This window comes from Bos indicus, chromosome 29 (genome assembly GCF_029378745.1).
Source record: "Bos indicus isolate NIAB-ARS_2022 breed Sahiwal x Tharparkar chromosome 29, NIAB-ARS_B.indTharparkar_mat_pri_1.0, whole genome shotgun sequence".
Taxonomy (NCBI): domain Eukaryota; kingdom Metazoa; phylum Chordata; class Mammalia; order Artiodactyla; family Bovidae; genus Bos; species Bos indicus.
The window spans coordinates 30,265,253-30,280,887 of NC_091788.1; the positions used below are offsets into that span (position 1 = coordinate 30,265,253).

At 52.8% G+C, this 15,635-nt stretch overlaps 2 protein-coding genes across 4 annotated transcripts in view; one reads left to right on the forward strand and one right to left on the reverse strand.

Moving 5' to 3' along the window:
- LOC109554476 (m7GpppX diphosphatase) overlaps positions 1-13,737 on the forward strand; it is a 152,916-nt gene extending 139,179 nt beyond the window's left edge. The window contains exon 17 of the mRNA XM_070782710.1: positions 13,386-13,737. Coding sequence (XP_070638811.1) covers positions 13,386-13,393 — 8 coding nt within the window. The 3' untranslated portion in view covers positions 13,394-13,737. The remainder of the gene's footprint in view (positions 1-13,385) is intronic.
- KIRREL3 (kirre like nephrin family adhesion molecule 3) overlaps positions 1-15,635 on the reverse strand; it is a 604,013-nt gene that overhangs the window by 40,164 nt on the left and 548,214 nt on the right. For all 3 annotated transcript variants that reach the window (XM_070782709.1, XM_070782708.1, XM_070782707.1), the window contains exon 5: positions 2,354-2,511. In XM_070782709.1, coding sequence (XP_070638810.1) covers positions 2,354-2,511 — 158 coding nt within the window. The remainder of the gene's footprint in view (positions 1-2,353; positions 2,512-15,635) is intronic.

The window sequence follows — 15,635 nt, forward strand, 5'->3', positions numbered from 1 at the left end:
GCAGAGATCTGATGTTACCATGACATGTAGTGGAGCTCAGGTATGAACCAGGTTTGTAGGACCCCCAAGGCCTGCTCTACGATGACACTAACACTCTCACCCAGGAAATGTGCTGAGCAGATCCAATGAGGGAAGGCAGTGATCCTAACAGCCATGCTTCCCTCTGCTCATTCATGACCATCCTCTGAGGCAGGAGCCATTGGTCCCATTGTACAGATGGGAACCCTGAGGCACAGCAAGGTTAGCTAGCTTGCCCATGGCCACAGAGCTAGACGGTGGTGGAGCCTGGATGCCGGCTTCTCAGCTGCCAGGCTCAGTGGCTTAAACAAGTACCATGTGACAGATGCTGAGGCTTCCGCCTCGAGGGCTGTCAGGGTGGCCCCATGGGGTTTTTCCTGTAGACCGTGACTCCTACTTGACTGTTGCAACTGCGTGTCCTCTTGGCTTCTCTCTCTCCCTGTCTCTCTGTCTCTGTCTCAGCTGCTCATGCCCCCAGCCTCTTCTCTTGCACAACAGTCTGGGGTTGCTCTGCCTTTGGGACATCACAATTGCCGAGGTTAGTGGCACCTGCAGTCCTGGGGGAGAGGGAGCCACAGAGGGCTGGACTCTGACAGCCCCCAGGGCTGAGTCCATGGGAGCTGCTGGGTCATCCATCATTCTCTGTAAGCCCAAGTCACAGGTCTATAGCTTGTCAGAGCTGCCAGGCCCCTGAAATATATATATGTATATTGCTGTGCCTCACGGTCCCCATCTGTACGATGGGAGCAATGGCATCTGCCTCAAAGGATGGTCATGAATGAGCAGAGGGAAGCTGTTAGGATCACTGCCTTCCCTCACTGGATCTGCACAGCACATTTCCTGGGTGACAGTGTTAGTGTCATCGTAGAGCCTTGGGGTCCTACACACCTGGTTCACACCCGAGCTCTATCACATGTCGTAGTAACGTCAGCTTTCTGCCTTCGTTTCCCCGTCTGTAATGTATATGTATATATATATATAGTCCCCCTAGATTTCATAGGGTGGAGCCCTAACCTCGCTGGAGCATATTTGGACATGGGGCCTTTATGGAGGCAGTTTAGGTTCCATATGTGCTAAGTCACCTTAGTCATGTCTGACTCTGTGCGATCCTATGGACTGTAGCCCACCAGGGTCCTCTGTCCATGGGATTCTTCAGACAAGAATACTAGAGTGGGTTGCTGTGCCCTCCTCCAGGGGATCTTCCTGACTCAAGGATCCAACCCGTGTCTCTTACGTCTCCTGCTTTGGCAGGCACGTTCTTTGCCGTGAGCGCTACCTGGGAAGCCCTTCAGCTCACAGCACCTTGTGTGAACTAGAGAAAAGCACCCCAGCAGGTGGGTAGAGCAGGTGCAGGGCTGGTAAGGGGGTATGGGCTGCATGCAGCCCTCCTTGCCCCCTGAGCCAGGTACCTGGGACAGGAAACACCTAAACGGCTTCAGCTGGCAGCACTGGGAAGGTGGGCAGATTGAGCAAATGAGAATACAGACATCAGTTAAATTTGAATTTTGGTTAAACAATGAATAATCTTTAGTATAAGTATGGCCCATGCAATATTTGGAACATACTTACACTGAAAAGTTATTTGTTGTTTAGAATTGATGCTTTTGAACTGTGGTGCTGGAAAAGACTCTTGAGATTCCCCTGGACTGCAAGGAGATCAAACCAGTCAATCCTAAAGGAAATCAACCCTGAATATTCATTAGAAGGACTGATGCTGAAGCTCCAATCCTTTGGCCACCTGATGCGAAGAAACGACTCGTTGGAAAAGACCCTGAGCCTGGGAAAGATTGAGGGCAGAAGGAGAAGGGGGCGACAGGATGAGATGGTTGGGTGGCATCATCGACTTAATGGACACGAGTTTGAGCAAACTCAGGGAGATAGTGAAGGACAGGGAAGCCTGGTGTGCTGCAGTCCATGGGGTTGCAAAGAGGCGGACACGACCGAGCAACTCAACAACAAACCTGAGATTCACTTTTAACTGTACGTCCTGTATTTTATCTGGCAACCCTCGGCTCTGTCCACCTCTGTCCCTGAGTTGCTTCCTCTGACCAACTCCATTCTTAGGGTTGTCACCACACCCAGCAATTCCCCCAGGAAAGAGAGGAAGAGGAGGAGAGACAGAAAAGATCAGATAAATAGAGCCAGAGCACTCTAGAGAAAAAGTGACAGAGAGAGAGAGAAAAAAAGAAAGACACAAAGAGACAAAGAGCTAGGAGCCAAAGGTGATACAAAGTCATCCAGGCAGAGCCAAGAGCTGCAAAGAGATGGGGCAAGCTGTGCCCTGCCCCCAGCCCCGCTTCCTCCCCTCCTCCACATCCCCCCAACCCCGCCTCACCTTGGAGTAGGTGGCCCCGTTGATCACCTCTCCCTTCCTCAGCCAGATGATGGAGGCAGCAGGCTTGGCGTTGTCTGCATGGCAGGTGAGGTTGAGGGGGTCCCCAGCCCGCAGGCTGATCACAGGCCCCCCGAGGATCACCGGGTCATCGGGCGGCACTGTGGGGGGAGAGAGAGGGGAGAGGTCAGGCTGAGGGCACCCCTCCTCTCGGGCAAGGCTGAGTGGATTTTATGGAGCCGCTGACAAACAGTAATTATCATCCTTTAATAAAATGTATAATCCTCTTGTACTATAACAATAACAGCGACGACAGCAGTAATCCCGACACAGGCGTCGCATGTTTATTTGCAGAGGACGCTCATGTCATCATCTCATTCCGCGCGGCAGCCTGCAAGGGGACAGGGCAGGCGTCATTAGCTGCGATTTGCAGATCGGAGAGCGTGCCACTGCTGCCTGGATCCTATCCTTCTTTCTAACTTCTCTCTTTGAAAACAAAGCCCTGTCACATCTGTCATCTGATTTAATCCTCACCGCAGTCTTGCGAGGTAAACATCATTATCCCAATTACCCAGATCCGGAAACCGAGCCTCAGCGGGATTAAGTGACTTGCTCAAGGTCACACAGCGATTGAGTGGAGGGGGCCAGGGCTGGAAGCAGGTCCCCTGAGACTTGGAGCACCAGGCTGGCCGCTTCCCTCGCAGGGGACAGGTGACAGGCAAGCTTTCGAGGCTGAGACAGCATTCCAGAGAGCTGTGCAACCCTGGGCATCGCCTTTGGACCTGATTCTCCCAGAGCGGCTCCAACTCCCTCCTCCCAGAGCTGGAATGAATCTCTCCTGCTTGGTCCTTCCTCTCTATTTCATGGCAGTACAGTCCCCGCTGAGAGATGGGGGCTGCCAGGAGGAGAGTGTCGCCTCCCACGGAGCCCAGCTCAGGGCCCGGTGCCTGGCGCAAGCTCCATAAACCTTTGCTAAAGTGCAGTCATGTCTCTGACCCCCATGACAACCATGGGACGCTGCGTGGGCACTGATAGTGATGGGTGACTACTCTTTGGAGAAGGGGCCCAGAGAAGTTAAGTGACTGGCCTAAGGTCACAGAGCCTCTTCTGAGGTTCGTGCTTGTGGATGCTCGAGGGTCTCAGGCCCCTGCTGTGCCCTGCCTCTCCTCCCTGGACAAACCAGAAGGGGCAGGGTGCTCCCTGGAGACCAGCTGATGGGTCCCTGGGGAGGGGCTGGTCAGTCAATTCTGGAGGCCTGAGGAGGGCTGAGCTGTGTGTTTGCTCAGTGAATGGATGACGGGGTCGTCAGGTGAGGGCTGAGGTCTTCATGCAAAAGGCCTTTTTGTCCAGTCACCAGAGGAAGTCCATCCTCCCACTCGGGCCCCAAGTGAGCTTCTGCACCTCTGGGCTTAGGCAGCAGGCCACAACTAGAGAAAGCCTGTGCTTAGCAACGAAGACCCAGCACAGCCATAAATAAATCAATCTTTAAAAAGAAAGAAAGAAAGAAACTCCTGGTGGCTCAGACAGTTAAGAATCTGCCCGCAATGCAGGAGAACTGGGTTCGATCCCTGGGTCGGGAAGATCCCCTGGACAAGGAAATGGCAACCTACTCCAGTATTCTTGCTTGGACAATCCCATGGACAGAGGAGCCTGGTGGGCACAGTCCATGGGGTTGCAAAGGGTCGGACGTGACTGAGTGACTAACACTTTCCCCTTCTTTCCAGGAGGCTCTGGGGCAGGTAAGTATCCTGAGATGCATGCCTTGAGCCAGTGCCCCTGCCTCTCCCTTCCCGGCCTCCAGGAAGCCTGGTTCAGAACCATGGCCTGGCTGGTGCCAACTCTCAAGTTTCTATTGCTGAGGGGAAAAAACCCTTCGGGCTTCCAAGCTGCTTTCATCAGCCTCGGGCCTCTACTGTGATCCTGGCCCAGGGAGGAAGATGGCCTCATTCAACCCTGCCCAGCCTCCCAGGGGGCCTGGGTGCAAGCAGATGGTGGGTGTGGGCTGGACGATGAGGCCAGCCCCCCACCCCACGCTCCCCTTACCCCCTCATTAGTGTTGGAGGCCTTGGTGATGCTCTGGGGCCAGAGAGCCACAGGGAGGCGGATGAGGGCTTGTGGTAAATGGGGGGTGGATGTGACTGTGTGTGAGAGGATTTTATCTCTGTGCTTCGGGCCACCCTTACAGCAGGGCTGGCCTCCTGCTTCCCCTCTCTGTTGCCTCCCCTCCAGCCGCCCAGGACGGAGGTACTCAGACTGAGCTCGCTGAGGGCCAGGGAAACTGGAAACGACCACCCGGAGCTTTGGTAACAGCATCGACACCTGGCCGTCCAGTTTCCAAGGCCTCCCCGGGGTTGAGTCGAGGGGGCGTGATTGTGGAAATTGCCCTAAATCAGAGGCTGAAGTGGCGAGGCAGCCCCTGTCCGGTTTTGTTTCCTCAGCCATCTAATGTGAAAGTACACCAGGGGATCTCGAACGTTCCTCAGCACTGACCGGCCTTGGGCCTGAGACAGCGGTTCTCACTGCAGTTTACAATATTCCCAGAGAGGTTTTTAATGTCCTGTCACCAGGCTACACCCTGAGCAGCTGCATCCCCATCTCAGGAGGTGGACCAGAGCATCAGGGCTTTTTAAAGCTCCCAGAGAAGGGAGGTCCCAGGTGGTCCAGTGGTTAGGACTCCATGTTTCCACTATAGGGTCATTGGTTCAATCCCTGGTCAGGGAACTAAGATCCCACAAGCCATGTGGTGCGACCAAAACCAAAAATAAATGCTCCCAGCGGGTTCTGCTGTGAGACCAGGTTTGAGAACAGGCTGTCTCTGGGCCTTTGCTCAGTGAACCAGCCTGTGATCAGGGCATGGAGAGCAAGGAGGCCTTTCTAAAAAGCAAGCACAGCGAGGCTGGACCCTTCCTTCATGCTGTGTTTATAATATCGGGTTAGAGGAGGGGAGAGGGGAGTGGGACTGTGTGGTGTGAGTGCGTAGGCACGCTTGTGCACACATACACACGTACACACACACACCCTCAGAATGGGCCCTGATTACATCTTCCCGAATAAGTGGTTATCATGCCGGTTATTCATGTAACCATGCATTATTGATCGGCCTTCGCCTCGGTGCACACCAGATGGGGTAGGAGGGGGTGCGGATGGGGCTGGGGTGGGTGAGGGTGGTGGGGGATGAGGAGGGGAGGCTTGGGGGCAGCGGGCTGAATAGAAATCAACAGTCCTTCTTGGCAGCTGTGGCTCCCGACGGGAGGGGACCTCTCGTTACCTCCCCATTCAGGCCCGGCCCGGAGCTGGGGGGCCAGGCGGGGAGAAAGTCTCGAGCAGCCGGAGCCTGGAGCCTGGAGATGCATTATTCATCCACCCCCCCTCCTCCCAGGATTGGTTATTATCCTGAGCCACTGTAGAGCTTGGTCTCCTAATTTTTAATCACAGGGAAGGTGGAAGCGTTAGCCTTTTGTGATTAATCCGGAGATAAAAATAGTTGACTGTTGTAGTGTTGAGCTTGTTGTCAGTCAGGAAAAACGCATTAACTGTTGGGTGACTGAGGCCTGAGAGGACCTGATGGAACTCAGGCCAAGCTGGTGCCCAGAGCTGGAAGTCAGCCCCGGGGGTCACACCCTGCCTGGGACGGGGGCTGGCTCCCAGGCTCTGCTTACGGAACGGACACATCGTATGAATTTCGCAGTCCTGGGCTGGCTCTTTGCCATTCATTCACCTGTCTTCCAGGACTCTGGCAGGCGGCTGGGGGCCTTCCTGCTTCCTCTGCCCCTCTCTGGCCACCCGCCCTGTGGGCGGTACTGCTTGCATCTGCCTGTGTAGGAGGGAGCCCCCGAGGACCTTCTCCCAGCTGTGCTGCCCAGGACAAGGGGGACTCGAGCAGAGAGGCCAGAGGGCACATGCATGACCGGTTGCTCAGTCGTGTCTGACTCTGCGACCCCATGGACTGTAGCCCTCCGGGATCCTCTGTCCATGGGATTCTCCAGGCAAGAATACTAGAGTGGGTTTTCATGCCTTCCTCCAGGGGATCTTCCTGACCCAGGGATGGAACCCACATCTCTTGCATCTCCTGCATTGGCAGGCGGGTTCTTTACTACTAGCGACACCTGGGAAGCCGGTCCTGCTCACTAAACACTGGATTTAAAGATATTGTGTTGATTCAGGTTTTTCTATAACATCGTATGAAAAACTCAAACGAACTTTCTGACCAGTGCGTAGACCCCCGCGTGAATGTGTTACCTAGCAAGTTCCTTCGCACAGCAGTTCTTTAACTTGAGATGCTGGAGTTCCTTCTTTTCCTGGATCAGTCTTACTCAGCCTTGCAGATTTAGCTAAGGGGTTACTGAGTCCATAGAGAAGATCCCCTGGGGGAGGGGATGGCCGACCCACTCCAGAATTCTTGCCAGGAGAATCCCATGGACAGAGGAGCCTGGTGGGCTACAGTCTATGGGGTTGCAGAGTCAGACATGAATGAGTACGATGCGTGGAGGGCCCGGTCCATCTCTTTCTGCGTTTCCTGGTTGGACCAAGTAACTGTTGTCTATGATCCCATAGCATCCTGGATATCATTCTCAGTATCCCACCTCTTCTATGGAAATGATCCAGATGTGTTTGTCTCTCCCTAGACTGCAACCTCCTTCATCCTGGTCCTCGTCACCTGGCAGAGCACCTGCTGCTCCAGGGTGGTTTCACGCACGTTTGCTGAGCAGAACCTGGCTCGAGGCCACCGCTTCATAAGCGGTGCGATGTGTGCACAGAGTTATACAGTTTGACAACCTTCGCCCTCTTATCTGGAAAGTGAGGCAATCAAGATACCTGCAGGTTGTTATAGGATTACTTTTATGCTATGAAGAATGAAGGTGTAGCTTGATAGGGCTAGATAAATATTGAAGATCAGGTCCAGTTTTTGAAAACAATATTTAGTTTTGTTTTTGCGGATGACACTGGGCCACGGGCTCTCTTGTTTTACTCTCGAAATAAAACCAAGTATCCTTCAGAACTGGAGAAGGAAATGGCAACCCACTTCCAGTATTCTTGCCTGGGAAATCCCATGGACAGAGGTCCAGTTTTTGAGAACAATATTTAGTTTTGTTTCTGCGGATGACACCGGGCCAAGAGCTCTCTTGTTTTATTCTCGAAATAAAACCAAATATCCTTCGGAACTGGAGAAGGAAATGACAACCCCACTACCAGTATTCTTGCCTGGGAAATCCCATGGACATGGGGTCGCGAAGAGTCGGACACGACTGAACACACACACACATCATTCTAAACAGCTGCTATTAGGACTTACACTTTATAGATTAGGAAACGGGGGCTCAGAGAGAGCAAATGACTTTGCTAAGTAACACAGCAGGTAAAGGCTGGAATTTAGAAGCAAGTTTGTCTGACCCTATGATATGTACAGTCTACCAGCATCAGAGCGGCACAAAGACCTGCCCGTAAAACCGGAGCTCTGCTCAAACCTCCTGCCTGGGTCCTGGCTCTTTATCTCAATGCATTCAGACCCCACATTCCCATCCCCTAGCCTGACTTCAGAGGGCTCGATGGAGCACAGGCCTGGCTCCCGGTGTGTGCTGGAGAGACGTCCGCTAAGGGAGAGGAGGAAGGTTTCTGCCATTCTCATCTCGCTTTGCTCACTTTTCCCATTCTGCTCGTTGTCAGGTTCTGGGCCCTGTGTGATGCCCGCATCCAGAGCCCTCGAGCACATCGATGCGCCACCTGATGGCCAAAGTGCGGAACCACAGACTGTAAAGACACAGATGCGCCCGTTTTTAAGTCAGCTTTTCAGGGCCAGCAGGCATTCGAAAAATCCACACTGAGTACCTACTGTGTACCTGGCCCTGTTTGAAGCAGCAGGGACGCAAAACTCCTGCCTAAGTGGAGTTTATATTCCAGTGGAAGAGTTAGACAGTGAATGGATAAATAAACGATACAGTAAGTCCTCTACATATGAACCTTCCAGTTGCGAACTTTCAAAGATGTGAACGTGCATTGGGATCCAGCAAGGAATTGGAACCTGGGCCATCGGGTGTGATGACACTGCAGCCTGTCCTCCGTCTTCTGTTGCTGACGATCCTTCAGCTCTACCACCTCCCACCTCTTCTCCCTCCTCCAGCCAGTAACTCTTCTTGTCTGTTCACTCGAGGCCAGCCCCTGTGTGCTGGGGTGATCTGCTACCCTGCCTGCTTGGCCCTCCCTCCTCTCCCGTCCCCTCAGACTCTGTGCCCACGAGAGTGGGGCCATCACACTGGAAAGATGCAAGGGCATGTGTGTGCCCGCCTGACCCCGTGTGATCATCTCAGCTGGGCATGGCCATATCACTGACTCGTAGAATCATTACGTTTGCAAAGACTAACCGATACGCTCAGCAGTAACCTACTGTCTGGGGAGTTCCTGAAAGACTGCCCAGAGCTCTGGGCTCCTGAAGTCACCCCAGCACTGGATCCTCAGCAGCGAATCTGTCTGCTCCACCCCAATCCTTTCTACCTCCCTGATGGATGGTGACTGGCTCCATCTCTGCTTCTCAGTGTCCACAGCTTCCCGCTGCTCCAGGGTAAAACCCGGTTCCTCCTCGTGGACCCCAGCCAAGGCTTTCTTCAGCTAGGCCTTCTCTCTTCAGCTTCCTCCCATGCTTTCGCTGGACAGGTCCGTTCACCTGTCTGCAAGGATACCCTGGCCTTTACAACTGCAATGCTTTGTGAAGTTCCCTCTGCTGACAGTGTCTTCATCCTGAGATGTAACTGGCTGGGATCCTGTCCTCTCTCCAGCCCAAAGGCCACCTTTGCCTGGTTAGCTTTGGTCATTCTTTTTATTTTTTTTTGGCCACACCGTGCAACATGTGGGATCTTAGTTTCCCAACCAGGAATTGATCCCACACCCCCTGCATTGGAAGCACAGAATCTTAACCATTGGACCACCAGGGAAGTCCTGGTCATTATTTTCTATCACCTCCTCCAGGAAGCCCTCTCTCAAGCTCAGCCCCAGCCCTAAGACCATGTGCTACCTCCACGAGCTTATGTGGCTCTTGGTGCCCTTGGCCATCCCACAGCTGTGAGCTCTTTGAGGGATGGTCCTTGCTGGATTCTCCTTTCTACGCCTATACTCAGGAAAGAGTATAGCTCAGAGCAAGCCTCAATACATCTTGGTTGTCTGGTGCCTTGCCTGACCCCACTGAGCAGGAAGCAAATGTCCACGCTCCCTTAGCACCAGCTGGCGCCCACTGCAGTTCCTGGGATGTTGATCTGTGGAACCTGATCCAGGTTCCCAACAGCTAAGAGGAGGGGTCTTAATGCATCTTTGCATTTATACCACCTCCTGGGTTATAACCTTGGAGGTACTGATAGTAATACCAGTAGAACAACAATGACAAACAGTAATAATGTAGATAATAGCTAACATTTCCACAGAGCTTACAACGCTTTCAGAACTCTTCCAGTGCTCCAAAAGCCATCATTTAATCCTTTCAACGGCCCTATACAAAGTGTGTGTATGTGTTCAGCCGCTCAGACATGTCTAACTATTTGCCACCCACATGGACTGTAGCCCGCCAGGCTCTGTCCTGGAATTTTCCAGGCAAGAATACTGGAGTGGGTTGCCATTTCCTCCTCCAGGGGATCTTTCTGACCCGAGGATCGAACCCGTGATTTCTGTGTCTCCTGCATTGGCAAGCGAATTCTTTAACACTAGCACCACCTGGGAAGCTTTGTACCAGGTCGACGCACTTACGTGTAGTTTAGAGATGCGGAAACAGGCCCAGAGGGGTCAGGTCACTTGCCCAGCATCACACAGCCAGTAAGCAGTGGAGCTAGGAGACGTGGGATTGCCAGATTTAGTACATAAAAGTACAGGGCACCCAGATAAATTAGAATTTCAGATAAGCCACAAATAATTTTTAGTATGTTTATTTGAGGTTCAAATATAACCGGGCATCCTGTATTTTCTCTGGCAATCCTGTATGTGGATTTATTAGATAGATGTAATTTGCTAAATGTCAGTGTCTTTTGGCTTCCCTAAGTGGCTCAAATGATAAAGAATCTGCCTGCAACATGGGAGACCTGGGTTCGATCCCTGGGTTTGGAAGATCCCCTGGAGGAGGGCATAGCAGCCACTCCAGTATTCTTGCCTGAGAATCCCCATGAGCAGAGGAGCCTGGCGGGCTACAGTCCATGGGGGTCGCAAAGATCTGGACAGGATCGAGCGACTAAGTGCACACACAGTACAGGTGTCTTTACCTCCTCTTTGGATCCTCCCCACTACAGTCAGGTCTGCCTAAAGGAGATTTGGGTAGGATGCAAATAGGGTCTTTTTAAGGGATGTCATCCATGGAGGTGGCACCATCGCCCAAACACTTTTCCTGGGAGGTTGGAGGCAGAAGGACCAGGGGAGAGAGGCCTGGAGGCTGTGTTTTAGCTCCATCCCTGCGCCAAGCCTGGGGGTGCCTGGACTAGCTGAACTCAGGGAATCGTGACCCCTGTGACCTGCAAAGGTCAGGACCCAGGGAAGCGTGCCTCTCCCCCGGAGCTCTTGATAAGCGGGGAAAAGACAGGAGGCAGGTGCCTCGCTCAGCTCCTGGCTGCCTGATGGTGGGCAGGTACTTCATTCTCTGGGCAAGGTAGCGTGGATGGCATAGACATGACAGTCTCCGTTTCACAGAGCCGGGTGCTGATGACCCGCGTGAACAGGAGCGCCTCGTCCCAGAGCTCAGTACCGCACAGGGACTCAGCCCTTGTTAGCTGCCCATAGGATCACTGTCTGCCCAGTAAGCCAGTCCACATGGACACAGAGCAGCAGCTGACGTGAGGTCACTGTTTCAACCTCTCGTTCTGCTGCCTCCTTGTTCTGCACCCCAGCCTCGGCTCCCAAGACGGAGGTCAGCACCTCCCCGCAAAGCAACGACAGCACAGGGGGGACGAGGAGAGGTGAGAGGCCGGGACGGGCAGGGCCCGGGAGGAGGGGTGCGGGCAGGGACACAGATGCTGCAGGGACAACATCAAGTAAAGCCACTTGCCTCCCCCTCAAATTAGGCAGGGTGTGCACTCTTGTTTCCTTCCGATTAAACCCTGAAAGGGACTGAGCCGTCTCATCAGTGAGGAGCTGCTGTGGAAGAGACGGATGTTCATTAACCCCGAGCAAACAAATGAGTCACAGGATGTGTGCCAAGCAGGGGGATGGGGTGAGAGAGCAGGAGGGCGCGGACAGCAGCTCCATGCAGCAGAGGGTGTGCGTGTGTCTATGTGTGTGCGTGTGTGCGCCTGTGTGTGTGCACATGTGCCTGTGTCTGCTTGTGTGTGCGACTGTGTGTGTGCATGTGTGCGCCTGTGTGTGAGTACATGCACCTGTGTCTGCTTGTGTGTGTGCCTGTGTGTGTGTCTGTGTGTGTGCACGTGTGCGCCTGTGTGTGTGCACATGCGCCTGTGTCTGCTTGTGTGTGCACCTGTGTGTGCGCCTGTGTGTGTGCATGTGTGTGCCTGTGTGTGTGCACATGCGCCTGTGTCTGCTTGTGTGTGTGCCTGTGTGTCTGTGTGTGTTCTATGTGTCTGTGCCTGTGTGTGTGTTCACAGCAGGTTGCTGACGTGCAATGGTGTGTCAAGGGCAGGTGTGGGGGCATGTGGGACCCTGGGGACAGGTGCGGGGGGACATCCCTCAGGCCACCTTGGAGGTGTTTTGTCCCGAGGAGAAAGGGACTTTTCCCTTTCCAGCTTGGCTCCTGTGCAGATGGCCCCAGGATGGCATGGATGTCCTTCTCAGGCCCATATCTGCCTCGCAGCGTTCCCCAAGGCTCCCCAGCTGGCGTTGACCTTAACTTGAGTTTGGGCTTCGCCTGCTCCACAGACCTGAGTCTGGGGGGGAAGTCTGGCGTGGTGGAGGGTTTGCTTTTATACTGGTTTAAATCTTACAGTGATTTCCTGCCAGTGGGCCTCGTAGCATCCTTATTTTACAGATGGGGAAGCCAAGGCATAGCCTGGCAGACCAGCTGGGACAAGTCGCACAGTTTATGAGTGGGGGAGCCAGGGCTCTGGCTCAGGCCGCTGAGGGCCTGGCTACCCTCACCTTGCTCTCCTAGCCTCAGTGCAGCCTGGCTGCTCCCGTGTGGGATGCTGTCTCTGTGTGCTCTGCCCTTACACAGAGAGCCCTTTCACAGCATCACGGAGTCCATCCTGAGCCAGTTCAACGATGCCCGAGGGACTTGAGCGGGTCTGGGTTGGTCCCATAAATAGAAAGCAGAACTGATATGGTTGGTTTTGCTACAGTCTCCCATCCAGCAAATCCACGTCCTCAAGAGGCTCTGTGGCAGACAGAGAACAAATGTGTGGGCACCAAGTGGGGAAAGGGCAGGTGGGATGGGTTGGGAGATTGGGATTGACACCTACACGCTGTGTATGAAACAGACCATTAAAGAGAACCTACAGCACAGGGAACTCTACTCAGTGCTCTGTGGTGATCTAAATGGGAAGAAAATCCAAGAAAGAGGGTATATATGTGTGTGTGTGTGTATATACATCTATATGTATAATTAGGCTTCCCAGGTGGCGCCAGTGGTAAAGAACCCCTCTGCCATTGCAGGAGACATGAGAGACGTGAGTTCGATCCCTGGGTTGGGAAGATCCCCTGGCATGGCAACCCACTCCAGCATTCTCGCCTGGAGAACCCATGGACAGAGGAGCCTGGCAGGCTGGAGTCCATGGGGTCCCAGAGTGGGACACGACTGATGCGACTTGGCATGCACATACATGTGGAGCTGATTCACTTTGCTGTACAGCAGAAACTAACACAGCATTGTAAAGCAACTCTACTCCAACAAAAATTAATTAAAAAAAAGAATCTGTGGCTTCACTAAGGAGGGAAGTAAGGCCAGTGGAACCTTCCTGACTAATACTTGTAGCTTCAGGAAATTGAGGGGCATGGGGGAGAGGGTCACCTTATTAAGGAGCTTAAAAAATAAACATATGAAATCGCAATAATTGGCTTTTACATGGGGGATTAGGAATACTGATTTTTGCATTATAAAACTGTGTGTTTGTTCCTATGGTAGCTGGCTGAAGCAGTGTGGGGAAGACGAGAAGACAGAGAAGTGATGAAGACAGTTCGGTTTGGAACATAGGGACGGACGGGCAGGACGAGAGGACAAGAAGAGATGAAGCCTGGTGATGGGCAAGACACCCACTTGGGAAGCAAGATAAATGAGAGCAGAGAAAAAGAGAAAACACAGTGTCCCTTGTCACGGGGAACCGTAAAGCCAAGTGGCAGCATGCCAAGCGGGGAAAAAAGCACAATGCTTTTCTCTGGGCTTCTTGCCACCAAAATTCATTTCGGGGAATCCCAGAAAACCACTAAACGTACCTTTCAACTTTATGCAAATTTATCAAATCCACTATTTGCCAGCATCCTAAGAGAAAAAAAGTCAAAGTCTTTCTCTGCTCTGAGTCTGTTTTTGAAAAAGCACAAGCCTCTAAATTCGAAAAAGGGCAATTCTTTTTGAATTCATTACAGAAAGCATTTCACTGCTCATCCGAACTTTAGCATTATAGATATTTTTGAAATCTCCTATCTTCCTCATTTTTCACAGAGAGAGCCCACATTTCTCCACAGAAATTGGTGAGCATTGCCTCGCATTTTATACGGAGAGGGTGCATTTTATAGGCGAACATTCCTGCTTTAGGATCTGCCAGGGTGCTGCCATGCGGAACGGGAGAAGGCTGAGCCCTCTCTGCCATCGCAGGGAAATCGAGTCATGCTCATCCTCCCCCTGGGGAGGGTGTGGGTGAGAGGCAGCACAGTAGACAGAGACCTGAGGATGCTTAGTGGGGAGGCCTGTCGGGACCAGCTCCGGGGAAGAGGGAGACAGGACTGGACAGAAGGGCATCTGGCCGTGGGGGTGGCACCTTGGAGATCTCAGTGGATCCCAACAAGAAGCAATGACGCTGCCCAGGGGGCCCTCAGGCTGTCCCATCCCAGGAGGGCAGGCTGGCTTCTCTGCCCTGCGGGGGCCAGTCACTGGGGGAGGGCTTCCTCCCTTTGGCCGCAGGTAATCCCCAGAGGGGGCTCAGCAGAGAGCTGGCCACCCCACAGCCTAGCAGTTGGGGGAAAGGAGTTCTTCCATCCTGAAAGGGAGACTCAGGGTGGCCCTCACAGCACCCACTGCAGGGGGTGCGCCTGGGCAGGGGGTGCTCATCACTATTGTGGGAGTGGGACTGGGGTTGGTTTTGGGCCTGGTGTGCTCTGTATCAGAATACTGCCCTTTTGGAGGAGAGCTGAGTGGTTTGGCCAGAAGAAGATGTTGGCTCTACTCTGTGCTCTGGGTTAGATTCTCCAGGGCAGGAAACGACGCCCCATTTGCCTCTAGTCACCTCTACAGCTGCATTTACTGGGGTCGGTAGGCTGGGTTTGGGGCTGCCAACCCCTGTCTCTCCAGCCCCAGGGAAGTGGTATGGGGGTGAGAAGTGGGCACCATCTTTGCTCTCAGACCTGGGAGCCTCCTCACTGGGTGACCTTCAGCAAGTTTGTGAATTTCTGAGCTTCAGTTTCTACATCTGTAAAGTGGAGCTACCATGGGCTCCTCGTGTGGGATTGAACGAGGGGACACGTGAATGCTGCGGGGTGTAGGAGGTCCTTGGCAGCTGGGACTGCGAGCTGGGGGTGCTGAGGTGGAGGCTGGCTGCCTTCTCTCCCCATGTGCTGGGTGTTCCCTGGGGTGGAGGCAGGGTGTCTACAAGGCCCAGGTCAGGTATGTGACTTGCAAACATTTTCTCCCATTGCCTCTTCGTTTGGTCGATGGTTTCCTCTGCGGTGCAGAAGCCTTTTAGTTGCAAGTGATCCCACGTATTTATTTTTGTTTTTGCTGCTTATGCTTCTGGTGTCACATCTAGAAAGTTGCTGCCAAGAGCATTGTCAAGGAGCTTCCCCCCATGTTTTCTCCTGGGAGTTTTAGGGTCTCAAAATCTTATGTTTAAGTCTTTAATTCATTTCAAGTTCATTTGTGTGAGTGCTATAAATGGGGGTCCAATTTCATTGTTCTGTCTGTGATTATCCAGTTTTCCCAACACCATTTATTCAAGAGACTGTCCTTTCCATATTGAATATTCTTGGCTCTCTTGTCAAATGTTAGTTGATTGTATATGTATGAGCTTATTTCTGGGCTCTCTATTCTGTCCCATTAGTCTATATGTCTGTTTTTATGCCAGGACCATACTGTTTTGATTACTATAGCCTTTTTTACTTTTATTTCTTTCTTTTTCTTTCTTTTTTCTATAGCTTTGTAGTATAGTTTGAAATCAGGAAGAGT